We start from the raw sequence: 25,601 nt of genomic DNA, 5'->3' as shown, positions 1-25,601 counted from the left end.
CTAAACAGCTGCTACGCGACATTACTTCCTGCGAGCTCGGCCAACATGTGCACCCTCCTTTACATTCTTCCCATACTATACGCAAACTCTCTCTCTCGCTACCCACATGCAATGATACACAAGACGCGCACATGGTTTGCCAATAAACAATCGATGCTTTTTAATGAAAACGATGTGCAGGAATGTGACGAGGGGTCAACGAGTCCTCCTCGGTCTTTATATTCAAATGGAGTCCACACAAGATGCCACCTTTGTTTTTCTCAGAAGGCGAAACCATCATGGCTGTGTGCACTTTGACACAAAAATGCAGTCCGAGTAGTTCTTGAATTTGCTTTTTTTTTTTTTTCTTTCTTAAATCGTAGCCTTTGAAAATTGCATTCCATAGATGTCTATTTGGAGTTGATTAATTGTTCAGCAAAGAGCGTGGACCAAACCACATTTACCCATGACACTGTGCGCGTGCGCGCGCGCGCAGAAATAAGGTCGGAGCTTCGGGGGCAGCCGCTATATTCCAATTCAATGAAATGTTCCAGAATGTTTGCTCTTCCCACGACTTGTTGTCCCATAAACACACAGTCAACAAAAGTATTGAGACACAAAAGCAGGAACAACTGCATCCGGGAATTTCTTGCTCGTTGGTGAGTGAGTGATTCTTTCACACTAAACTCATCTTAGCATTCTTTTTATGGACTTCACTTTGTGTAGCCCAAAGTTTTATCAGCACGCTAAGAGAGAGAGGGGGGGACATTATTCTGGGCATACATTCAGACCAGCAAACAGAAGGAACCTCATGAGGCAGCTGAAAACAAATGATACAGAATTATTTACATTTTTGGTTGACAGCCGAGTTTATCACCGCTTTGACTTCAAATCTTAATTTACGAATAAATCCTGCTACGTTTCTACACTGCTTGTGCCATTTTAGGATTGCTAGCGCTGCTATTTGGTTGAAACTGGATAGATCTGTGTTTATTCATCACATGGCATTATGAACGATTGTGTTGGAGAGTCATGCTTATGCACGAGTGAGGGCCACAGCTTGGTTCACTCGGACACACTCAAACGTTGTTTACATAATGAAACTGCCCCCTCTAGTGTTACATTAAAGAACTGCAGTACCATTCTCATTCATTTGCTCAAGGCAGGGGAAAATGAAAACACCGCGATCAATATTTTTTTTATTGCTGATGAGAAGACAAAAGAAACAAAAATGCCATATTTGGTTAAAAACTTTATTAACAAATAAAAAGGCCACACAAACACAGTTAAGCTGCCTGTCAACCACTAGAAGCGACATGCCCACATCAGACATATCCTATTCAATATATTAAATGCTTCAATATTAAAATAGCACAGCCACTCGGATACACCGCATTACACATATATGTATTTTTATAATTTGTATATAGTGCATTTTGTAAATCTATTGACCACTTTAGAAGCAACTCGCTCATGCACTAGTTGCACTGTAGCGCCACCTGGTGCACATTATGCACTTATATGAACAGTATGACAGCAGGTCAGAAATCATCATTGGACCTGAGGGACGAGTTCGAGAGGGAGGAAGAGAAGAGTGGTGATGGAGAAAAAAGGGAAAGGTGGTGAAGGAGAAGGAATAGAGGAGGATGGCAAAAGGAGAAAGCGGTGAAGCTCACCATCTTAGTAAGCGAAAAGGAAGGAAGAGGAGGAGAAGCATATTGCTGTGGAGGAGAGAGACAAGGCAGCCGGGCCACTCTTAAAGGGACAGGATGCTGTTTTTGTTGTTTACATTCACAACTGTGTATGTGACATCTGCGAGGTCGAGCTTGCACCACATTTTTAGCATTAGCGTTTTTTGCATCTACACTGTTTTAAAAGGAGCCCAGCACAGCCAGCAATTCATCTTCAGCTCTTCACAGTGATAACGAAACAAAGCCCACATGAGGATACAGGCAGTTTGCGCGCATATGATACTTTTTTTTGTTACATTTAACATCCTGCTGCTCTTTTGAACACTAACTAGAAATTTATGCACCATAGTAAACATTCATTTCATCCAGCGTACGCGTGTATTAACGTGCAGGCACGTAAGGGAAAAAGATGGTGCTGCCCTCCAGTGGACAGGAGGCCACCAAAAGCAGGAATTACCTAAGCGACCAGCCACTGGAGGATGCTGGCGTCCTTTCCTCCGGTGGAGATGAGGCGGCTGTCATCGTGCAGGAAAGCTACGCTGGTCACGTGACTGCTGTGGCCACCATATTCGTGGCCTGGCGCCTAGAATATTTAAATATTTAACAAGGGTTCAACAAAGTACCACAACCAGAATAAACCCAAACGGATGTTAGCATAGCAAGTTAGCACGGAAAACGAGAGGAGGGAGGCAACTCACCCTGGGTTGGGAGCACGGGTACGACAGCAAATGCACTTTGCCAAAATCGTCAGCCGATGACAGCAGGGAGTCGTCGTGTGATCGGCACACGCCGTTGATGTCTGTGCCATCTGCACCGTCTGGCCAAATTCCTGTAAAACCATATAAAAAAAAAAAAATGTAGGCATAAAAAGCAGGATTACAGCATATGACATTTAATCATTCTCAAGAAAAACGGCAGACTAGCCTTGAAATAAATACACAAATATGCTGCCATCTAGCGGTTGACAGTGGTATTACAAAAGGATACAATCAATAAAATAAAAAGGTATCAACTTCATAGCGGGACCACAAAACTGGAACCTGGAAATGGCCTAACCTACCAAAGGTGTTGAAGCTCAGCGTGCAGGTGGATGTGGCCCACGTGAGGTTTCGTACGGCGTCCATGTTGGTCACGTGTTTGCCGCTGGGTGCCTCCCCTGGAACACGCAACACCTTTACGATGTATTCATGTACGCACAAACACAAGAACGGGAAGAGAGCACTCACAAAAGAGGATCTCATAGTCTCCTGAGTTGGTGACCAGGTAGTGACTGTCAGAGGACCAGTCCACATGCGTCACGAAGCTGGAGTGACCCTGAGGAACGCATACATAAACGCAAATTATAATAATAATCATTACGATAAGCATCTGTAAAGTTGCGAGTTGAAATAAATGACACTGGCACCCCCTGGAATTTGCCCTGAAAAACATTTGCTTGCCAAATTTGTGCCCGTAAGACCACGTGAAAAATATTTTCTGATAACATGCTGTGTTTGCTCATTGTTGCTAGGCAGATTTTTTTGGGATACTCACAGTACATTTTCCTGTACGGTTGTACTTGCGTCCGTTCTCGGTCACGGCGTAGATGTAAACAAAGTTGTCGTGGGAGGACACCGCCAGGAAGTTGCCGTCTGACACAAAGGCATTGTGGTCAAATTAGCGTCAAACGCTAACAATCGGGGAGGTTTTATTTGTGTTTTACCTGGAGAATATTTGACGTTGGAAATGATCTCATTGCCATCTGTGTGCATAGACACAAGATCACGAGTGTCTGTGTCCAACACTAACCATCTGAAACATACACACAGATTAAGAGGGGAAACACACATTTGCAACAAAAAAATATTAAGCTCACATACCTTCCAGTCATGGTGCCGACAGCCAGAACTTCGCCGTTGGGATGAAAACATGCACACCTTGCAGGATCCTACAAACACAAACTTTGTGACATTGAGGAGACATTTGGAACATCTTGTTAATGCTATCAACGTTTTGCTTTTTAAAATGACCTCAATGCTCTTGGTCCAGATGGGCTGGTGGGAGTTTGTGTCCCACAGGTGAACTTGTTTATCCTGACAGCAGGTGGCAAACTGATCCAGATTCGAATGCACAGCCAGACCCCAAAGCTCGTCCGTGTGACCCTGAGAATGAGCACAATCCCAGGGGTACATCCCACAGTCAGTTAGCATCTAGCATGTCAGCCAGTTTAGCAGGTTAGCTCATGCTAGTCACATTAGCATCTTAGTATTTAGCATCTTAGCTGCTGCAATTATATCCAAATATGCAATTTAGCATATTTTATTGTAACAGTGTTAAGTTTACCTGTACAATGGGTGTCAGTGTGTCAGGGAAGGCCGCTTTGAGAATTGCGTTCTTGGTGGTGCCGATGAAGAGTTCACCTCCTTTGCCTTCTGTAATGGCCCGAACTGGACCGAACGGGTCACCCACCTGTAAAAAGCGGTTCATTTATATTCAGTATCGACGTATACCGCTATAATGTAATCCTAAACTCATTCTGACCTCCATGTCCGCCTGCTTGCGATAGTCACGGTCCCACAGCGCCACCTTGCGGTCCTTCCCTCCTCCAGACACCATGGTGCCGTCTTTCAGGACACAGATGGAGAAGATACCGCCTTCGTGGGCACCCGGCATGACCTGGCTGATGCGATTCCCGCCTGTTTGTCCGCCCCAAGACGACTCATCACAACTTACACACGCTCGCTAGACTTTCTGTATTTATTGTATACAAATGTGGTGTACCTTTGGCCCAAACGTAGATGTTTCCACTGGAGTCTCCGGTGATGGCATCTCCGTTCTCGGCAAACGCCACGCACAACACATATTTCGGTTTCTCATGTTTCTACGGTGGAAAACAAATGGAGCGACATGGAGTACCTCAAGGCTTAGTACTAATCCCACTATTTATATATACATCATTTTATTTCTGTTTTTAAAAAAACATAACATGTAGACTATTAAGGCCAAAAAGAGAGAGTGATGTTGTTGTAGTGATCACCTCAAAGAGTCCTTGTTTCTTGGCCAGCGTGTTTCCCTCCAAGCTCCAGAAGTTGATGTGTGATTTTCCGCAGGTGACTATCAGGTTAGCGTCCATCGGGTGGAAGACGGCCGCTAGCACCGAGTCGTTAGAGCACTGCGAAGATGTCAGGACGCCTTGAGCGTTCCAAAAAGCAACATCGAGGTGGACTTCAGACGCTAACCTTGACGTCAGCTAGTTGCTTCTCCTTCTGCCAGTTCCACACAGACAGGATGTGGTCGTTGGCATCATCGACAGCACACAGGAAGCTGCCACCATTCTACAGGGTTGAAGTCACACTTTGAAACTTTGAGCAAATGGAAAGCTGAAGTCTAGTTGGTGGTACTTACTGATTTGGAGAATGACACACAGGTGACTGCTCGGTCGAAGACGCCAACACCCAGCACGTGAAGAGTGTTCAGGCTTACTGAGTCCCACACCCGGACGTGGGGCGCTAGCAGCTGAACATGCACACAAGTATTTCTTTATAGTAGCACGTAGCATGTTGTTCACAGGTTTAGCATCTAGCATGCTAGTGAGCGTTAGTGTTAAGTACCTTTCCGTCTTTAGTATTTCCTGCCACTTGTCCCGTTGCTATGGTAACCATGTCAGGATGCACACTCAAGCTGAGAAGATAAAGTTTGCATTAGCCCATCGTGCATGTTAGCCAAACATGTTTTATTTGCATTTTTTTTAGTCTGATATGCTAAACGTGTAGTTTAGCCTCTGGCTGAACATGCAGTACATCAGGTTAGCCTCTAGTATGTTTACGGTTTTCCATGTTATAGATTTTAAATATATACTAGTTTAGCTTCTAATTTGTCCGGTTGTCAAGAGATGAATTTGTAGCATCTCACCACTTGACGTCGTCATTGTGCCCCAAGTAGTGTCTCTGCTGCTGTTCGTCGGTATTGTACAGGACCACCACGGAGGCGTTGAAATAGACAATCTCCCCAGTAGGCAGAAGGTACAAATTGGAGCGACAATCGCGCCCACGGTAGCCGTAGCTGTAGCCGCGCCATCACGGAAAATAAACATAATGTAGAATACCCACATGGAATTGTGCATCACTTGATGTGGAAAGTACACACCCACGACACTCTAAAATGATTAGTTATGAAAATAGCCCCAGGATAGCATAGCTTAGCATTAAGTTTTTTTTAATAGCTGCTAAGAGGAAAAGAGGGTGGAGCATTTTCGTTGAAGGATACACCCACTCCAGTTTGAGCTTGTGGTCGGGTAGCGCCACCTTGTGGTCCAAGCTGTAGCTCCCTCTTAGCTGGTCGGGCGCATGCATGGTGACGGGACGGCCGCGCAGGAACATCCTCACGTAGCCGTCCTCTGATGGAGGGAGAGAGGACGGGATGATTAAACAATTTGAAAAATCCAGTTTATTCCTATGCCCCATGATCCTTTGCATGACGGAAGGCCTCTTACCTGCATTATATGCGCATTCTTTGGATTTACTGAAATTGAGGGAAGAAAAAGCATGTTAGGGTTAGTTAGGTGTAAGCCAAACATGATGTTTTAGCATGTTAGACCCAATTCTCCAATCAGAATGTTTGTTAGCAGGAGCTTAGCCTCAAGTTATCCAACAGTTTAAATGCAGTTTTAGCATGTTGACCCAAAAGTTCCTTTTAGCCTTTAGCATATTAGCCTCAAATTCATGGACACTCTTGTTTTTCTGTTCCGTGTCTGGAGAGTTTGACTTTTTCTGGCGGTTTCCACGGAAACGCTGACTTGATGCCAGGCAAAAAAAAGGCTGAGAGGCTCATCAAACACACAAAGAGGTGTTTTGTCTCCAATAACGCGTGTGTGCGTGTCCCATTTCTAGCCAATGCAGTGAGACGTTAATGAGAGCAGTGCATGCTGGGTACTTAACCACAGCCACGGTTGGGACAAACACGGGCACCAATTTGATGAGCACTTATCAGAACCAGTCAGAGGTCGCCCACGGATGCGTGCGTTCACGATTCAGTCATGTGTGCTGCTGCTTATCATCATCATAATAATAACATAATCCTTTCTTTAGACTTCCCCCCCCCCACACACACACACTCATCTTTTAAGAGATAGGTGTTGCATTCACACATTTAGTGTGTAGTTTGTGCCAAGCTTGCACTAAACACATTAAATTGATTAAAGCTTAAGTTGCGTGCCCTGCGTCAGTTGTTTATTCTCATTCTGGCTCCAACCAGTTTTTACATGTGCATGAAATTTTAAGATTTTCCTTTTTTTTTTTTCGATTTGAAGGGTGTGACTGACTTGATGTTTTTCATTGTCGGCCATATGGGAATGTTAATGCGTTGTTACTTTGCTTCTAATGGACTCGCAAGAACCACAAACTGCACTCCATTGGATATTTTTTTCTTTTGCGCGTCTGAGTGCACGCGCGTGCGGATGATGTAATCACATTTAAACAACAAAACACTGCGGCAAAACTAACGCAACTCAATCCATTCTCGTGTGCCTGCGACGCTCATATTAAAGATACTTAATCCGTTCTTGCTGCATGAATTATTATCAAACGGATGAGAGGAGCACTTGAACGCAACACAAGGAGACGCTTATTCAGTCGCGCTTGTGCGCGTCCAGACGGACGCCTTCCAGCATTGGCTCCAGTCAACAAATAAAGTCACAGTGTGTATGAATAATGCACACACATACACAATAAAACTTGAGACAACTTTGCAACACAAAAAAACAAATTCTGTGTGTTGTCTCCCTCCACCCCCGGCTCGATATTCAGTCGTTGAAAGTTCAAATTACACTCGATAAATATGAACTTGAACGCAACATCTCTCACTAAAAACGTCCAACGTAGCATTGACAACCTGCACGATGATGCGAGAGATTGATTACATAATCGATCGGAAGTTATAAAACCTTACAAAGTTTACCTGCTTGATTTCTTCATGGCTGCTTGCGTCCGCTACGTCAAAACGTGACCGTTACTGCGCGTTGCTTGCGTGTTTGCGGTGCTCAGCAACACTTTTTCACTTCCTCATTAAGCCTGCCAACTCATATTCGGCTCTCGACCAATCAGAAGTCAGTTTCTGAACTTGCCAACCACGCCCCGCCCCGCCCCCTTTTCCAACGGAGAAATAAGATGCTATCAGCGGCTGAAACGAGGAGCACTGCACGATCTCGTTCTCGTCTCACGTTCGCTTTTCATGACTAATTGTTGTTAAAAATATACAACTCCATCATATTGGCTGTTCCTAATATTTTGAACATCTTGTCATGATTGATTATAATTCATTGATCTGTCAATCAATAGTGAGGCGAAAGTCAGCAAACGTGCTGCGTTCGCTGTTGCTGGGACATATCGACTGTTCACAAGAGAATCGCATGAAAAAATGTTGTGTCATGCTGCGGTGCACTTTCTCACTCGCCCGCTCATCTCCATCATTCTAAGCAAGACGAAAATGCTATATATACTGTACAGCAAAGATTCCCCTGGATGGATTGATTAGCATAAATATGATTTGAAAAAAATATATATACACATTAAACGGTTTTAAAATGCTCGTAGGTAAATTGTAGAGTGAGAGTCACCTTTTTCCGCCTGTAGAACTACTGGATGAAGTTGTTCGACTTCTACTCTCGGCCGCTGCCACTTCCCTCCTGGCCAGCGTGAGGCGCTCTGTCGACATGCTCTTCCTGGACAGACGTGGCATTATAGTATATAAATCAATCTATGTACACATGGATCCATGTTCTAATAGTAGCTACCGCTTGATGGAGTTCAGCACGTCCTTCTTGGGCGAGGACGGTGATGAGAGAAGGCGTTTGTGTTGTACGTATCCGTTGCTCAGCGGCTTGGAAGGAAGAGCCTGAAGTAGCTGACGAACTGAAAATGATTTTACTCCAATAAATGCATCATGTGTGGCTGTCACTGCATCATGCGATTTGTGCACAAACGAGCATGTGCGGAGAAGCTAATTAGCTGTAGCCACTCTCACAACAGACAACCGTACTCACCCTTGGCGGGCGGGGCCGTGCCGGGCAGAGACCGCCTCCCGGTGGCGTGGACACCTCCCGGCTGCGAGGCCAGACTCTTCTCCTCGCAGCAGCCGAGACGGCGCAGGGCGTCGGCCAGAGCCGCTTTCAGGAGCTGGATGTCGTCCTCCTGAAGCTGAAGCCGCTGCTCAAGGTGGGACACGCGGTCCTCCATCTCCATGTTGCTGGCTGCCGACATGGTGTCATCTGCACGGAGGAGCACATTGTTTTAAAAATGGAGAAGGCCCAATTAATTGTTTTAAACCTAAATGTCAAGACTTCCTTGGTCTCCTCGGGTATTTTTTTTGGTTTACTCACTTGGTTTGTGAATGTGTTAGGAGGTAAAGGAACAATAAGAGCTTACGGGAAACCTGATCATGTTTAATAATTCAGCGTCTTGTATTACAATTTAACAATAAGACTACCCATCAACCCTACCACCTAAATCTACCCATCTGGTCCAATCCTGTCACTGGTAAAGTAGACAGGAAGTAATTGGAGACTCTTTTGCTTAAACCAGATCAAGATAGTGAACGTATGAACAATGAACCGGTCTACAGTATTCAAAACATCTCAGGTCCTTAACACAATTGCTGCTATTGTTGCTTTAAACACGGACATCCTTTACAACTCACTTGATACGAGGCCCTTTTACACCCTAACTGATAATGTGCTCATATGCAAAATAGGACATTGGAAAATAGTAATTGCTAGTGCTCCTAGATTTCTTGTTCAAGTTTTTCTTTTTCTTTTTTTCAAAATAATAAATTCATGAAGATTAATATAAAGTAATATCAATGTATTATTAATATTAAGTAATGGGGAAAGTACATGTGCCATATGTGGTGAAGTTACACTACGCTAAATTGCAACTCGCCTGTATACGACAAAAACCCGTAAAATCAATTCCTAAAAAATCTGCAACATAATATAGGGGCGCAATCCACGGGTCTCGATATAGCAAAAGGACACAGTGGAGCTGAATCCGTGCCACAAAAGAGGTTGGCCTGAGCTTTATAACCTTGAAAACTATACACACACACATGTAATATCTGCTTGCTATTCATCCGGCGCCACGGATAGCACCAGGGTGAGGTGGCAAGGTGAGAAAAAGTCCCATGATCATTGTCAGGAAGCTCAAAGAGGATGGAAAATGGGGAGACATTGATGATGATGATGGAGTAGGTCCGGCCTACCTGCCATCTTGCTGGTTTGCTGGCTGCTGTCCATCAAAGACTCCGCAGAGCAACTATCAGGCAGGCGCGGCGGCGGCCACTCAGCACAAACCCCTCCCCCAGTCTCTTCGTCATCACCCAGACCCTAGCCCCCCACCACCAACCTTGTGCTCCTCCATCACCCAAAACCCCTCCCGCCTGCACTCACACCCCTGCAGGACTATTCGTTGAAACCACGCCCACTTCCTGCTTCCATCACCCTATCGCTTCCTTACATGCACACACACACAAGAATCAATAAAATCAAGCACCACTAGGAAGAGATGCTGCAAAGTGCACAAGATCATCAACACACACACACGATTTCATGACAGTGAACAATCAGCAGGTGGCGCTGTCGTATACAACAAACATCCAAAGAGGAAGATGTCTGATCTCAGTGGCCGGTTCATTAGCTACACTAACACGTCTTTTCCAAAACTTGATTCTGTGTCAATCGAAATGAAATTTCTTGAATTAATAGTCAAAATATGGTGAATGTAATTTTTAAAGCAACAAAGCGCCTTGAATGTAACACTCAAAAGCAAGTGCGTTAAAGTTAAAAACAACAAAGACAAGACATACAATGTAATGTTTAGAAAAACAAAATGCCCTAATTATTAAATAGGGCAAACAAAAAAAGGCCTAAATATAACATTAAAGACAAAAAAAAGCACATGTATTTTTTGTATTACTTTCTTCCTCTTGTTTGATTATTAAAAGGGCCTGACAATTCTGGTCTCCAGCGCCACCTGTTGCTTCGGCAAGCATGCTGCCACAGCCGTTTTTATAAATACTTGTTGAGTGAGGAAGTAAAAATACAGACAAATTAATACTAAAACAATTTCACCGCATCAGAAAAATGATTTGTTGGACGTTTGACACTCACGACACCAAAATGTCCAAATATCAACAGGGACCAACACATTTAAATCAACTGAGGGGATTGTGAATTGATTGACATGAATATATTGTCCAAACATGTAATAATTGTCGCAAAATATAATTGAAAATAACACGTTTCATTCTAGTGATATTTGAGATCAAACTGAGCATTTTAGGCGTCTTTATTTTCAATTCAATTGACATTTTGCATATATTCCGGGGCATTTGATGCCAATTTGAGTGTGTGAAATTTGAAATAATTGGCCACAAACGTGTTGAACATAGACCGTTGTATATTGTGATTCAGTGTGTGTGTGTGTGTGTGTGTGTGTGTGTGTGTGTGTGTGTGTGTGTGTGTGCGCGCTACCGTTGTTGCAGTACTGCATAAGCAGGTTGTTGCTGTCGTACAAGCTCCCGCACGAAGACACCATCTTCCTCTTGTCCGATCCTCTTCTTCCGTCCATCCTGTCTTTAGTCTTTCTCCTTCCTTCTCCTTCGCACCTTTACCTGCTGCCGCCTTCTCGCGCCTACCTCTCCGACTGACTCCAAGTTAAATTGACACGTAGATCTGCACTTCCGCGGGGGCACTTTCAAAGTAAAGACAAAAGAACAGCCTTTGGATATTTCAGAATCGGATACACGAACCCTGATGTTTTTATTGTTTTATAAAAAAAAAACAGGTTTGGAGCCCTACTTATCATTTCTTGAAACCCTACTTTCAAAACCTGGTTTGGAAATGTGTTTATTTCAAACCCAACCCATTGATTTCATAATCCACATTTGAAACTATGATTTCTAACCTCAACCATGTCCTGAAACCTGACTGAAGCTCCAAATCAGGCCCGAAATAATCATTTGAATCCTGACCCATTCCATAATTTTCCAGATTTTACGTTCATATTCAATTTTAATTTGAAAAGCAAAAATGTTGTTCTGAAGTACTTTCCGTTAACTTGATGAGACCTCCTCACCTCCATCTGCCTCGTGCAACAGTGCTGCTGTTTCCATGGCAACAACAGCCTTCTCGTGTTCAATCGTTGAAGCACACCGTGTCACGTGACCAAGGTACAATTACCAACACCGGAAGTGTCGAGTAGACTAATCGAAAAACGTCATCGATTAATAATTCACACAAGTTGCTAATTGAGCCTTAACACCATACGGGCAAGCAAAATTACAGCAAATTATTAAACATGGAGTATGGTTTTAGTATCACATTCATTAATGTCTGCAAACAAACCTTATTGAATTTTTCAATCTAATTACCGGGTCAGACCACCCCTGTTGCAGGACGTCAAGTGACCACCTGGAGGCAGCAAACGGCTTTGTTTAAAAATCAAAGCTCGTCAATATTTTTTTTAAATGAGATTTTGTAATGCAAGGCGCAGAATGACGTCATCGATTAGATCACGTGCTCTCTACTCTTCCCTAAATCATAACACGATTAAACCACAATATTTACTAAAACAGAAGCACATTTATAAACAATTATTGAATTTATTTAGACAATTATTGAGGGTGCTGTAATAATGGCATGTACATTTTTACCCAATATAAATATTTTGTTGTAGTTTTTACTCTAATGGTATACAAAGTAAAGGCAACAGGACTTTGTTTTCAAATGTTTTAGTGAGTCTTTTTCCTCATCAGTTGGGTGTCTTCCGTGTGGTTTTCTGTTGTTTCCGTTGTGGGGACTAAAAGTGCTATGTATAAGCTTGGCATATAAACTACTCATTTTGGGAAAGGAGATGGGCAGACAGATAGATGAATGAGTGAATGGACAGAAAAATAGAGAGACAAACTGACGGTTTACTGACAGAGATATTTTTCCCAAAATAATAAAACGTATTTCAAAAGCAAAGTGTTTTTTATTTTGTCGCAAATCCCAGTGACAACACAGACAGGCGCTGATGATGTCATCAGCTACCAGAATGGAACATTTGCTCTATTTACACTGAAATACCCATCATTTAGCCAGCGATGACGTCAAAGCGTCCACGCAAGGCAAAGAAGGCACTCAAACCAACAACGGCTGTAGAGACGATGGCAATGGAAGGAAAACATTTGGGAACAAGATCTGGAGGGAGAATTAATGAAAGGTCGGTCGCAGTACGAAGTTATGCCCTGCTTCTTAGACTCAAAAACCCCAAGGAAAATTTTGTCAACTTTCGAGGGATTTCCCCATGCATGTCATATTGTACAACGTGACGTAAAACTAGCCTAGTCACTTGTCAAAGGTAGTCAGCATGTTCTACTTGTTCAGACTCCAACTTGGCACACAGTACATACAAGGGAAAACTTTTTAACATGTGAGGAATGTTGTGTAAAACTAGCTAGCTGCAGTCGCCAGTGTTAGCGAGCCTTTTGGGATGCCACCTTGCAGCTCAAAAGCATGAGAACATTTTCTACATGCAAAGAAGTTTAAAATGGCACAAAACTAGCTAGTCGGCAGTGTTGGCTGGCCATTTTCTGTGATGCTAGCACAGCAGCATTGAAGAGCATTGTAACTATGTTCTACTTCTTTGACGCCATCTTGTTGCACAAAAAGCCAAGAAAACACTTTTAAGGTGCAAGGAATGTTATGCGTCTTAGTGTCTTGGATCTTGATGTAAAACTAGCCAGTCATTGTCATCAGGAGTTAGCTGGTCTAGTCATTTTGTTCTGCTTTATGAAAATCATTTAGTAACTCATAAAACACAAAAAAAATGAAAGCAGGAATTATTTTACAAACAATAATGGTCTAAAATTTCAACTAGTTGTAGTTGCCAGCGTTAGCTAGCCTCTTTCCGCGACATGCTAGCTTGCCGTTACTGAGCATCTCATTACCTCCGAGTCCTCACCAAGGCTTTTTTTGTCAATACTTGTTTTAATGTAACAGAAAAACATGTCTTTTCCACACATTTGTGTAGAAGGGTGGTACTTTAATTTTGGTGCATTTGAGATTTATACTAATATTTGGAGGGTATAGTGTACATATGTTAAAGACAACTTGGATACACATTCAAAATTTGGGCTCTTGAGTGAGGTTTCGGCTCAAAAGAGTGGCTTCTTTGTTTTTAGCGTTACCAATTTCAAGTGCACCTGATTGTCGCTTCACTCACGAACTGTCAAACTACAAAAAAAAACACAATAATAATAATAATTTCAGGCTCTCTGAGTGGTTAGTGTTTTGGAGGTCAAATCTACAGTACACATGAAACATTTTGTTCGGATCAAGAAGAAGAAACAAAGCAAGGATAGGTGTGCACGCTGCCCCCTGCTGCTTGGGAGGTGACCAGGGACGTACCAGCTAGTTCTGCTACATGATAAGCACAGTTCCATGTATAAAAATAACAACATATATGTTCTGTGCTACGCGCTAAAGCCATGTTTTTGTTTGGTATCAAATTAGGTTCGTCGTTCACGGCAGGGAGGGAAAAGGAAGCACCGCTTGTAAAGTTGTCATAAATCCTCATCGCTGTATCAAATATCAGCGTCATCTATTTCCTTTTGTAAAAAACTAGTGTGAGCTAAAAAGTTAATTAAAAAACAGTATGTACACTCATCAGCCACAACATGACAATCTGTCTGTATGTACGTGTGTGTGTGTTTGTGTGTGTGGCTGCATGTTTGAATTAATTGTGTCAAACTCATTATATTGCAGTCATGTTGTGGCATGTGTGTGTGTGTGTGTGTGCAGCTTCTAGTGTTGACAGTGCTTGAAAAATCATCATCATTATCCTCCTCATCATCATCATCATCATCACCACCATGATCATCACATCAAATTATCATAAACATTTAAAAATCAACTCAAGACCTTATGACAGTGACACTCATCATACGTACACGCAGAAAAGCAACAAAATCAACTCCAGTGTTTACCTCTGACTTCATGTTTTGCTTTCCCCCCCCCCCCTGCTGGTGTGCACCCTTCAGTAGTCAAAAGTCCAGGCAGGGCCAGGCCCGGGGCCAGGCCCGGGACCAGTATCTCCCCGTCAGCATTCAAAATCCAAGCCGGGTGCAAATAATAATAAAAGTTCCAGGTTAGGCAGGTTACGGTATGTGTTCTTTTCATTAACAGTGAGAATCGTGCTCGAGTCGTGAACACACACAAACACTCACGCAGTCACTCAACCCAAATTATTGCTTTGTATCTAGAGGAAACCACGCACGCACGCACACAGTCCCTCCCCCCCACAGTAGAAAAGCCCAAAATGTACAAGTAGTCCTCATCTCAAGCGGTTCTGCCTCATGAGGGGCACGATGCAGGACGGTGGGCCGGCCTTGCTCAGGAAGCTGTGTTTCAGGAGCTCACTAGCGGAGGCGCGCTGGGACGGGTCACGCACCAACATGCGGTCCAAGAAGCCTTTCAACACCGGCGACACCTGAAAAGCACAAACAAGTCCGCATATTGTTGTGTCATTTTCGGTCGGCAGCAAATTGGCCATCCCTTGAGAACATAGACTTTTTGTATTTAGCAGCGACTGTACCTTGTGCAGGTTCTTGAGTTTGGGTGGGAGGTTGTCTCGGATCATCTTCATGGCCTTGAGCGGTGGCTCGTTAAAGTACGGCGGCTCCCCGTCCACCATCTCAATGACCATGATGCCCAGAGACCAGATGTCCACCTGGACAAAGAGGCGGGACCCAAAGAGAGATCAAAACATGGTCCACTGGAGGTCCAGACAGGGAGTGAAAAAAGGAGGCTGGAATGGTACCTCGGGACCGTAAGGAAGTCGTGATATGAGCTCAGGCGCCATCCAGTACGGCGTGCCCACCAGAGATTTCCTGCGCTGCACTTCCTTTGACACCTGAGCGCAGAAACCGAAGTCGGACAGCTTCACCTGGACAACCGGAACAGAAAACATCAGCCACTTTTTTTTTCTTCCCAAGCCGCCTTACAGGTGACACATGAAGTTAACTTGAACGTTTGTACCCGGCCGTCGTGCGTGAGCAGGATGGAGTCGCTCTTGATGTCGCGATGGATGACGCCTTGCGTGTGCAGCACCGACAATGCCTTCAGGACGGACAGGCACACGGTGGCAATCTGTTCCTCGTTCATCCTGCAAAGTGCCACGAGAGAACTTATGAGGTGACTTGGACCGAAACCGACTTGACCTGACTCTTGAAGTGTTACTTTCCAATTCGCAGGGGTCCCTCGGCTCTCACCTGGTGTGCGTCACAATGTCCGTGAGCGCGCCTCCCTCCAGGAACTCCATCACAACCCAGAGCTCGTCACCCACCAGGTAGCTGTTGTACATCTCCACCACGTTCTCGTGGTGGTAGTCTCGCATGATCACCACCTTAAATCCACACATGGAAGAAGATGGTGAAGCGATACATTGTTTATTTCACAATGCTTGACTTTTTAGACATTTTGATTCAGAATTGAACACAACAAATCATGATTTTTTTTTTTTTTTTGCTACTATTAGGTTAAGTCATTGCCACATTGAGGTGTTGAGACAAAAAAATGAATGTAATCCACTTTCCAATCAGGCTGTAACAGAACACGATGTGGACAAGGCAAAGCTCTGTGAATACTTTCCAGATGCTCTGTAAGCGTGTTAGCAGTTACCTCATTGAAGAGCAACTCTCTGCGCTGCTGCTTCCTCAGGTCCATTTTCTTCACAGCTACCAGTTTTCCCGTGGTCTTGACGGTGGCGATGCACACGATGCCCGTGGAGCCCTCACCGATCTTAATGTAGTGATCCAAGTAGGTGCGGGGGTCGCCGGGATCCACCACCATCTGCAGAGCCGTCCGGAACTGCTCATGGGAGACCCTCTGCGGCTCTCTCTGCGGGGAACGGGCGTCGGGAGGCGGCGGAAGGCCGGAGGGGGCCGGCGGCCGTGGGGCCGGCACGCCGGGGTGAGGGGTGTGCGGGTGCTGGCCGGCTTCGGGTGTCAGGCTGGGATGCGACGAGGTGTGGTGAGGGTGCGGGTGGCCGACGGGAGGCTTAGAGCCGGAAGACCCTCGGAGGGGGACGGAGGGGCCGTTTTGAGGGGATGACTCATTGGGGCGCACAGGCTGGAAGGAGGTCAAAGACGAGCATTGTCACCAACGCGTCTGCAATGGATTAGGGAGGTCCATTGGGATGCTCTCCTAGCGTGCTTACCGGTCCGGTGGGGCTGCGCCCCCCGTCGCTTTCCGCCCGAGGATACGTGTTGAACGGCCGCGTCGTCTGCTGTGCGGTCTTCACCACGCCGTCGGTCACCGGCAGGTTAGGCGTGCGGATGTTGGGCCCTGATAGAGGCCGCTTTTCCCGGGGGGACTGAGGGCTGCCATCCCGCACCTGGTAGCTGGACTTTGGTCTGTGTTCACCATGCGGATCGCGGCGGACAACCTGATCCTGAAGACAGCAAGTGTAAGGATGAAGAATAATCGAAAAATTCTTCATGAACAGAAAAATGAATACATATAAAGCGGGGTCTAACCTGGTTCTGGTCCCGATGCTGTCGGTCTCTGTGCGGAGGTGGTGGCGGGGGACCGGAACCCGGTCTGTCCCTGTGGACCCAGCCCGGCTCTTGGCCTCGAGGTTGCTGCTGAGGCCGAGCGTGGGGCCCGTCTTCTCGCTGAGAGCCTCGGTGGGGCTGCAGATTGTGGCGGGGGTCTGACCCCAAGCGCTCTCTATAAAACAAAACACGGGAGTGGTCTCCAAAGTTTCTTTCATGTTTATTTAATTTGTGGACTGGAGATCCAGTGGTCTGGTACATGGGTGGGCAGGAGGGAAGAAGGATTTGGAAAAACAATCCAATTGCAATTTTCCCTGCGCATTGCGTGAAAGTTTATTTGCGTTAATTCTGACTTGTCTCACCTGTCGAATTGCGAGGGCTGTCGTTGGTGGGGGTCTCCGTTCTCCTGGCGAGGCTGCACGGGGGGGCTGCCCCGCCTCAATGAGTTGGAGCGAGTCACCGACATGGTGTCAAACTCGTCCAGAAGCCAAGTCAGTGAGCCATCCACCCCCAGCTTTGTGCCGCGCACGATGGGCTGAAGACAAACAGAGAATTAAATAAATACAGAATATTTGATGGTTTTATATTTGCGGGTGACAAATGTTGTTCGAGGAAGCCGCAGTGCTCGCCCCACCTTGTGCGGCTCGACGGTCGTGATGACGGTGGCGTCGATGAAAGGCTTGGGCCTCTTGGCCGTGTCCTCGATGAGCGACTGCCATTGGCGGGGCAGGCCCACGAACTTCTGCTCTTGCTCGTCAAAGTCGGTGTGCACGCGGTGCTCAAAGTTGGACGGCGCCGAGATCTGGATGCGCGACTTTTTCTTCTTGGTGAACATGGCGGCGGCCGGGGCGGCAAGCAGCCGAGCATCAGCGCTGCGGGGGGGGGGGGGGAGAGAAACCATGACGTCGAGGTGGGCAAACCGACAACGGATCGTCGCACAGATGTTCAGCACGTGCGCTGAGGATGAAGCACCTGCATGCTGACTTCGCCAAAATCTCCCCCCCTCGCTGACTTTGATCTTAAAAACAAAAGTTACTCCCAACAGAGATCTTTTGTTCTGGAAAATCCATCCGTGCGTGTGAAGGCTAGGGCAATAAAGAAGAAAAACAACTAAGACTACAATCAAGAAGAAAAGGAGCATAAAGGAGTAGGTTGACTAGGATTGTGCGGAACATAAGATGAGGAACAGGTGGAGCAGGATCATGACAGTGAAGACCATGAAAAGAAGAACCATAGAGCCTAAAAAAAGACATGGCGCTCAGTCAGCTGGTGAGTCAGACCCTGAGAACATTTGAGGTTAGCAGCACTTTGATGACACCGAGCGCTGAAGACATGTCAGCCTGTTGACAGAACCTAACCACGGGCCTACTTTAACCTCAATGAAGTTAAAAGCCTGCATTTAGAGTTGACGGCTCGGGGTGAAAGTGTCTGGTAGCTCCGCACTTACTCTCTGCTCAGCTAACGAGAGTAACGAGGGCTCGCATGCGGGCGACAAAACCTCCCTCGTCGCATGTTATACTACTTCCATTCACCAGCCAATCACAGAGCGGATATAGACTAACGACCACAGTAGCGGCCATTTCGCTCTCTGCCGCATGTTCGCCTGGCCGAGCAGTGAGAAAGGATATCGAAAATCATCGGAGGAGCACGGTGACCTCATTCCACTTCTATACATGGGATGGATGGATGGGTAGAGGTGCTATGGATGCTTTTCGTGGACATAGCTTACATAGCGGGGCCGCCTGGATGCCAGTCTTGCACTCGCCTCGGTTGATAAGGCCAACGTAAACAACTCGGCGCACTTGTCCTTGATCGAACGCAGCGGAGGACAAAGACACGGCTTGACTTTCAAAACCAGACGTCCGCTTGGTGAAACCGTGTTTGTGCACCCGTGCTTTGAAATAGATAAAAATGCGATAGCCGTCAAGACCAGAATCGGGGATAAAATTAACTAAATAAAGCAGAGTCTATTTTTCTCTTTCAGCTCCTCCCAACTTTTCAAAATGGGAAAAACAAAAGGAGGACTGACCAAATGTTTTAAAAAGTGTGTTGAAAAGCCCCCAAAGCAGGAGATTTCAATTCTTTCAAACGTGGACTAGCAGGTAAATGTCACGTAAAGGTAATGTAAACAAACCTGAGGGCAGGAAGTCCAAACGGCTCCCCTTGGTTAAATATCAGCAGGGACAAAAGTTAGACAACTTCTCTACTGCGGTGATACTGTAAAAATACCTTTAAAAAAAAAAAAAAAAAAAAAGAGGAATAATCGTATTCTGCTGGCCTTGTTTTTCTCTCTGTGTGTTTAGTGGCTTTTGTTAACCATTGATGGAGTCAATTTTGTCAGCTAAACAGGTGCTTGAGAAAACTAGCATGTACATGCTATCACCGACAAATCCAGCACAAGTCAATTACCTTTCGAATAAATAACCAAATGTGACACACAAACGCATATGAGGAACTTGAAAAAGACAAAACAGGTTGGCAGCCAATCACGAGATTTCTTTCAAACAAAAGCACGGAGGGCCGCGGGCCAATGGCCGTGAGATTCCAGTGACAGGTTGTGGAATGTGGGACAGCCAATGACACACAGACACACACACACAATTCACAAGGTAAAATGTGCAATGAGGAAGTTTCGCATCTCTTGCCACTGTCATCAGCCCATCACATGACACAGCAGAAGTACATTAGTGACTCATGAATCCTTACAAAAGACACCTTTCAAACATAATGGACTGATTCAAAGTTCAAATCCAGATAAATACTGGGTCAAGTGGGCCCCGCCGTTCCGTGTCAATGCCTTAATACAGTGGGCAAATCTAGTGGGCTTAGACCGGAGCCTTGGTGGACTCCAGCAGTGCAATTAGCGGTACTTGGAAACTTTGCGTTGTTTCAACTGCGCTTCCTACTCGTAGCATTCCTGTAGGATTCTTTGATGATCCTCACATATTTCTCTGCTACTTCTCTCTTGCAATCCTCCCGCACACTATCATAGGTCAATGAAAGCCAGATGCAGGTCGACACAGACTATTATGCTGGCAAATTTGCACAACTTCTCAGTGTGTGCTGTTAAAAAATGGATGCGGTCGCACTTTGGAAATGTTCAACTTATTTCTACACATGAACCCCCTTTTCAATGTTGCAGTTTTTAGACTAACTGTAGCAGCCCTAGTTACAACAATGCTGTGTCCATTCACAGTCAGAACCATGCGGAACATTCCGGTCAAAAAAAAAAAAAAAAAAAAAAAAAAAAAAAAAAAGGTTCAAACAGACAAAAAGGCAACTCTTGTTTACTCCCACCACTGTTCTCTGCTGCTTCAACACCACCGGGACATTTTCGAATTATGTGTGTTTGTGAAGAGCACGTCCTATCTTGCCTTTTTTGGATTGGCATTAAATTATAATTTGTTCATGTTATTCGCATATGTGAACATTGGGAGGGGAACAAACTGACAACAACACAAAGGAATGCGGCGGGAACGCTTAGCGCCCTTGATAAGGACGCCGCGAGTTCACTCTCACTCAAATGGTTTTGTTTACCTTTTGTGTATTTTTACCTCTGTTCCCAACCGTGGTGGGGTGTTGATATTGGGTCCTGTGGTCGTTGTAGTGAAGACCCACCCCCAAATCCGGCCCTCCAAAGGCAACAAACCTGGCCGCCCCTCCCTGTGTTTGTTCTGCTTACGCATTGACTGAATTTTTGCTGTGTTTATTTCATCAGCTTAACTTGCCGCTTCATGCCTCCCCGCTGCTGCGGGCCACCCCTCAAACAATTCTGCGATTGGCGTGGAAGCGCCAGCTTGCACTCTGCAACAGGTTGTGAGATTAAAAACATGATAAATCTGCACAAATTAAACCTCTTTACGTCAAGTTAGCCAGGAAAGCCGAAAAATAAAATCTCAGATTTCTACTCACACAATTTAAGTTTCCATGAGAGCAAATATTGTTCAAAACAAGTGTTAACTTACACGGGAATAACAAAAATGTAAAGAATATATATTTAACAGATGATGTGAAAAACTGTTTTTCCTCTACCAGGTGTTAAGACATGACTAGCTAAGACTGTGCCAGGAGTTTAATTGGAAGTATGCAATTCAATGTCCTCCACTTTTCTTTTTAGTAGAACTGTACTCTTGCTCGAGACGTTTTCATCAGGCACTGCGAAGGGCAGCTCCTCCCTTGTGGTCATTCAGCAGCTGTGTTTGCCTCAAAGCGAGCGGCGAGTCAGATGATTTCAAACTAACCACAACACACACTTCAAGCAGGTTCAGCCTCCCTGCTGGGATGATCCCTAATTCCAAAGAACCCAACCCACAAATTGATCCGCTGAGATGTATAAAAGCTAAAATGGTATCATATTTTTGACAAACAGGAATGCAAAAGGGCTTGTGAGGCTAGCCCATCCCTGAAAGAATCATTAAAGCGACAAATCGCTGAGATAATTGTCACCGCATCATTCCATGTCAGTGCCTTTCACACAGCACAACATCGTTCTGTTACCACGTAGATACGACCCCAAAAAAACGATCAAACTGATCAGATAATCCAAATAAAATTGTCGATATTAAATAATAAAGAGATTATCATGTCCATGTGGGCTGAAGTTATTTTTACCCACTTGAGGTCACCATCCTCACAATCGGAAAAGTGCCCGGCCAACTTCGTCCCTCAAAATTTCGGCAGGCTTACTTTTAACCGCACTATTAGAACAACATGCCAAAATAGTAGGGAGCGACGACCCACTCGTGGATCCGAGGTATCCCGGGAATGTGTGATACTCCCAACACACGCACACACGCAGGAAGAGATTTTAGCATTTAGCTTCGATTTTAGCCCTTGCTGGAAATTGAACAGCTGTAACTCTGATGCTTCCAACAACTCCACCAGGAAGTGTCTCGTCGATTTGATTGAAAACACTATACCCGCTTCAGAAGATATAAACATCAGCAATAAAATCTTTTTGTGACATCATATCGAGGCATAAAGTAGAAAAAAGTGAGCGAGCAAAAGTATCCTCGCAGGAGGAGAAGCTAACGTTAGCAAGTGATAGCAGGTAAAGGAGAAAAGCGCCCCCCCTCAACTCAAAACTCGAACACAAGAACCCGCTGAAGTTTTGCTTTATAGGTATGAAAAAAAGAGAGCTTACTCACCACGTAAGATCCCCGGTGAACCGTCCGTGGCGCCGCAAAGAGCGCAAGAGAGCCCCGGGAGGACTTTATGAGAGCCGTAAACTATCAACCCAAAGTCTCACTTTGCCGACGCCATGTTGGAAGCGTCAGGGGGTGGCGGTGAGGAGGAAGGGGTGGGGGTAGACTACATCCGGGAAACTGCAGGGCCGCTGCCATGGTAACCGAGCAGTAATTCGATGGGAACGACACGCGACGTTTCAAAGCTACGACGGCTTGAAATGGGAAAAAAAAATGCACGAACCATAAAAGACCAAATATATCATCATCAGAATGAATAAAAATGATATGCTCAAATGAGAAAAATAGAAGTAAAAGGCATATATTGGAAAAATAAATATTAGTCAAAAGAAACATGTGAGAGGATGAATACAGGAATATTGAAATGTTGAAAACATGTTGGAAAAAAGAAAAGATACATAAATTCTGGACAATACGTGAGAAAAAGCGGGAAAAATACACAACTACTATTTTAGAAACAAAGTAAAGATGGTTAAATGTGAGAAGAGGAAAAAAAAGTTTAGTGAACAATACGAAAATGGTAGAAAAGAATCAGAAAAATACGAACTATGGATACAGACCCGACGCTAGAAAAAGTCACTGCTGTGCAACACCACCACATAGTGTCCAAACCCTGTACTGCATGATAATGAATTTTGTTTAGTAGAGTTTACAATATTATCCAAATCACAGTCAAGTGTTGCGGGCTAATGGTGATATCACACAAAAAAAACACCCACACAGGAATAAATGCATAGTTTATCATCATAATCATTGTCGCAATCAACAAAACAGTCACTGCGAGCATAGAAAGTGCTGTCACAAGGTACAATGAAGCTCCATCCAAAGCGTTGCCACAGCGGAGCTATACAAACATACTAGATGATATGAGGCTACGTGTTCTGCTACACTTGAGATATTACCTGAATAGTCTTAAATCAGTGCACATACTGTAGTGAGACGTCTGCTCACCAGAGCTAAGCTATATTCTAAATCAGTTCTGCTATGAAAGTCGGGTTTCCCAAACTGAGGGTCCCGGGTACATTTTGAACGGTGTTTTGGTCAAGATCACAAAAGCCGAATTATTCTGAGCCCACTTAGATTACATTTAGGACATTACGTGAGGAAAAGTGATTTTAGAAATATAACCCGAAATATGTTAGTGGTTTATCGTGGTTGATCATCAAGATTATACCTTAACTGATGGCAGAAGTTAAATTCAGGACTTTGTAGCAGGGCTCGACCGGAGTTTCTGTATGTCCTTATCTTTCTTTTATGTACTAATTTACCTTTTTTTTTTTTTTTTTAAATAAAAAAACTGGGCAATTTTTTGTCAAAGAGATATCGTCACATTAAATTAGCTGGACGATTTAGTCATGTCTCATTTTTAGGGTCCAATTTTGATCAAATTGATGACATTACATAACAAAAAGCATCAGTAGGTGACTCACATTCCATAATCCTGCAACATGTAATTTTTTCAAGTGAAGTTATTTATAAAGTGCCCTCAGGTTTACCCCCCCCCCCCCCCAATACATTATACATGCTTGAAGATAATTGTTGAAAACGTGTGACTGACAACTAGTAAAAAGTGGCACCCCAAAAAAATGAGTTTAAAAAGAATAAAGCTATCCTGGAGGTAGTATAGTAAGGGTCCACAGGGAGGTACTTCGAGGTAAATAGAGTGTTTAACTAGCTTTGAAGTAGGAGGGGGGGGGGGGGGGGTACATACTAGCTGAATCAGGTTTTGTACATATTAAAATGAATGCTTTTGGGGAGCATTCCTGAAGGTCCTTCAAGGTAACGTGTTTAAATATATCTCTAAGGGGATAGCTACATAGCTGATTTGTAAATATTGAATAGGAACCCAGAAGAGTCCGTTCCCGGAGGTCCGTCAAAGTAAACAAAGTGTTTAACCAGCTCCAAGAGTGGGCTGCAAGGTCAATATGAGATCCTGGACGTCCTTCAGGGGTAGCAAAAGGTTGCGAGCACTTCGGGGTCTTTTTGGTGCATCATACAGCATCACCCCCCACGCCAAAAGCAAGACGACCCTTCCCCTCTTCCTCCGGTGTCCTCCATCCACGCATCCATCCATGCGTGCTCCTGCCGCAGCCTCACGCAAAACCCGCCCGCTCTCATGCGGTCACCTGCAGCTCAGTCATCCGAATTTAGGCGCGCAGTCGGTGTGGTTGTGCGGCTCCGTGACGCCGCTGACGCCAGACGCGCCGCTGCTGCTCGTACTGTTGTTGTGCGGGTTAGGCTTCCAGAAAAAGACGTAGTAGATGACCAGGATGAAGGCGGCCACGGACACGCATAGGAAATAGGCGATGGCCATGGCCACTTTGACCCACACCTTGGCGGACATGCTGGCGTGCTTGGCGCGCGGCTCCCCCGGGTAGCTGGGCCTCCGCTTGGGGTCGCCGTTCAGTTTGTCCACGGGAACGTTGGCTCCTCCGTCGGTTGCTTTCATCTTGTGAGTGGAGCCACTTTCCACAACGGCATGGAGCTCATCTGAGGCGGGACGGGTGCGGAACCGAGAGACGCCCCTCGGTTCCACTATCTCCGGGACGTGCAGGGGCGCAGTGTGGTAGACTTGAGGAGACGCTCAAGTGCCGCCGGCTCTGGTACTGATGCCTCGGACGCTTGTCCTCTGCACTGAGCCGGACAGGTGAACTCAGGAAGGATGGCATCCGCGGGACAGGACAGCTGTCAAGCCCGCTCAGGGACACACGTACAGTCGTTTCCGGAATGTGTTTCAAAATAAAAGCAATACCGGAAATGAATGAAAGGTCCCAGAAATACATACACACGCCACAACTTGTCCTCAGAGTATTTCTGGGTCATCTCATTTCACTAGGAATGTTCCGAAGAAAATTCTTCTGAAGGAGGAGCGTCATTTCTGACCACCCTGAACTTGAAATGGGACAAGGTAGAAATGAGGGAGCTGAACGTGCGCAACCATTAATTTTGTCCCGCGGCTTGTTAAACGTGCATGGCAACATAACACAAGATGGAGTCTGTAATAAAAACAAAAATAAACACTCTTGCACTGATGAGTCACTTGCTTTGTTTCAGTCCTGCAAGGTCAAAGTGGCCCACTGGCAGCAGCTTTAAACACGTCAATGTGATGGATAAACAAGGGGGGGGCGGCGGGGTAGCGACAAAGGTGGTCTCAAACGTG

The 25,601-nt window shown here is 45.2% G+C and overlaps 2 protein-coding genes across 4 annotated transcripts; both read right to left on the bottom strand.

Annotated features, from left to right (window-relative positions):
* Positions 1–1,218: 1,218 nt before the first annotated feature.
* eml2 (EMAP like 2) lies at positions 1,219–11,363 on the bottom strand. 3 transcript variants are annotated; one of them, XM_037268655.1, is made up of 22 exons: positions 11,173–11,363; positions 8,689–8,913; positions 8,440–8,557; positions 8,263–8,367; positions 6,142–6,170; positions 5,916–6,045; positions 5,562–5,711; positions 5,261–5,330; positions 5,055–5,165; positions 4,889–4,984; positions 4,687–4,821; positions 4,431–4,530; positions 4,191–4,345; positions 3,993–4,118; positions 3,680–3,811; positions 3,530–3,597; positions 3,373–3,461; positions 3,204–3,301; positions 2,897–2,984; positions 2,731–2,826; positions 2,369–2,499; positions 1,219–2,253 (listed from the first exon to the last, which is right to left on the bottom strand). In XM_037268655.1, the coding sequence occupies exons 1-22, from the start codon at positions 11,267–11,269 to the stop codon at positions 2,128–2,130; spliced, it is 2,475 nt and encodes an 824-aa protein (XP_037124550.1). In that variant the 5' UTR covers positions 11,270–11,363; the 3' UTR covers positions 1,219–2,127. The 3 variants fall into 3 exon arrangements, with proteins under 3 accessions (XP_037124550.1, XP_037124552.1, XP_037124553.1); XM_037268657.1 differs by lacking the exon at positions 11,173–11,363 and adding an exon at positions 9,903–9,969; XM_037268658.1 differs by lacking the exons at positions 8,263–8,367; positions 8,440–8,557; positions 8,689–8,913; positions 11,173–11,363 and adding an exon at positions 7,605–7,733.
* Positions 11,364–12,653: 1,290 nt separating this feature from the next.
* On the bottom strand, positions 12,654–22,525 carry pak4 (p21 protein (Cdc42/Rac)-activated kinase 4). The gene is made up of 11 exons (XM_037268659.1): positions 22,385–22,525; positions 17,872–18,109; positions 17,600–17,772; positions 17,220–17,412; positions 16,901–17,134; positions 16,363–16,812; positions 15,954–16,087; positions 15,721–15,847; positions 15,503–15,628; positions 15,278–15,412; positions 12,654–15,172 (listed from the first exon to the last, which is right to left on the bottom strand). The coding sequence occupies exons 2-11, from the start codon at positions 18,070–18,072 to the stop codon at positions 15,017–15,019; spliced, it is 1,929 nt and encodes a 642-aa protein (XP_037124554.1). The 5' UTR covers positions 18,073–18,109; positions 22,385–22,525; the 3' UTR covers positions 12,654–15,016.
* Positions 22,526–25,601: the final 3,076 nt, after the last annotated feature.

The sequence above is a fragment of the Syngnathus acus genome, chromosome 13 (genome assembly GCF_901709675.1).
Source record: "Syngnathus acus chromosome 13, fSynAcu1.2, whole genome shotgun sequence".
NCBI classification, from domain to species: domain Eukaryota; kingdom Metazoa; phylum Chordata; class Actinopteri; order Syngnathiformes; family Syngnathidae; genus Syngnathus; species Syngnathus acus.
The sequence above is the reverse complement of the archived record's forward strand: the minus strand, read 5'-3'. Positions and strand labels throughout refer to the sequence as shown.

Bases quoted from the DNA above. Each gene is read 5' to 3' on its own strand.
- pak4 (XM_037268659.1), bottom strand. From the start codon at position 18,072: ATGTTCACCAAGAAGAAAAAGTCGCGCATCCAGATCTCGGCGCCGTCC. The intron at 17,413-17,599 runs GTGAGACAAGTC...TTTGTTTTATAG, and splicing joins CAGCCCTCGCAATTCGACAG to AGAGCGCTTGGGGTCAGACC. The intron at 15,848-15,953 runs GTGAGAGCCGAG...GGCACTTTGCAG, and splicing joins GACATTGTGACGCACACCAG to GATGAACGAGGAACAGATTG.
- eml2 (XM_037268655.1), bottom strand. From the start codon at position 11,269: ATGGACGGAAGAAGAGGATCGGACAAGAGGAAGATGGTGTCTTCGTGC. The intron at 3,462-3,529 runs GTATGTGAGCTT...TGTATGTTTCAG, and splicing joins GTCGGCACCATGACTGGAAG to ATGGTTAGTGTTGGACACAG. The intron at 3,302-3,372 runs GTAAAACACAAA...CCTTTGTGTCAG, and splicing joins CAACGTCAAATATTCTCCAG to ACGGCAACTTCCTGGCGGTG.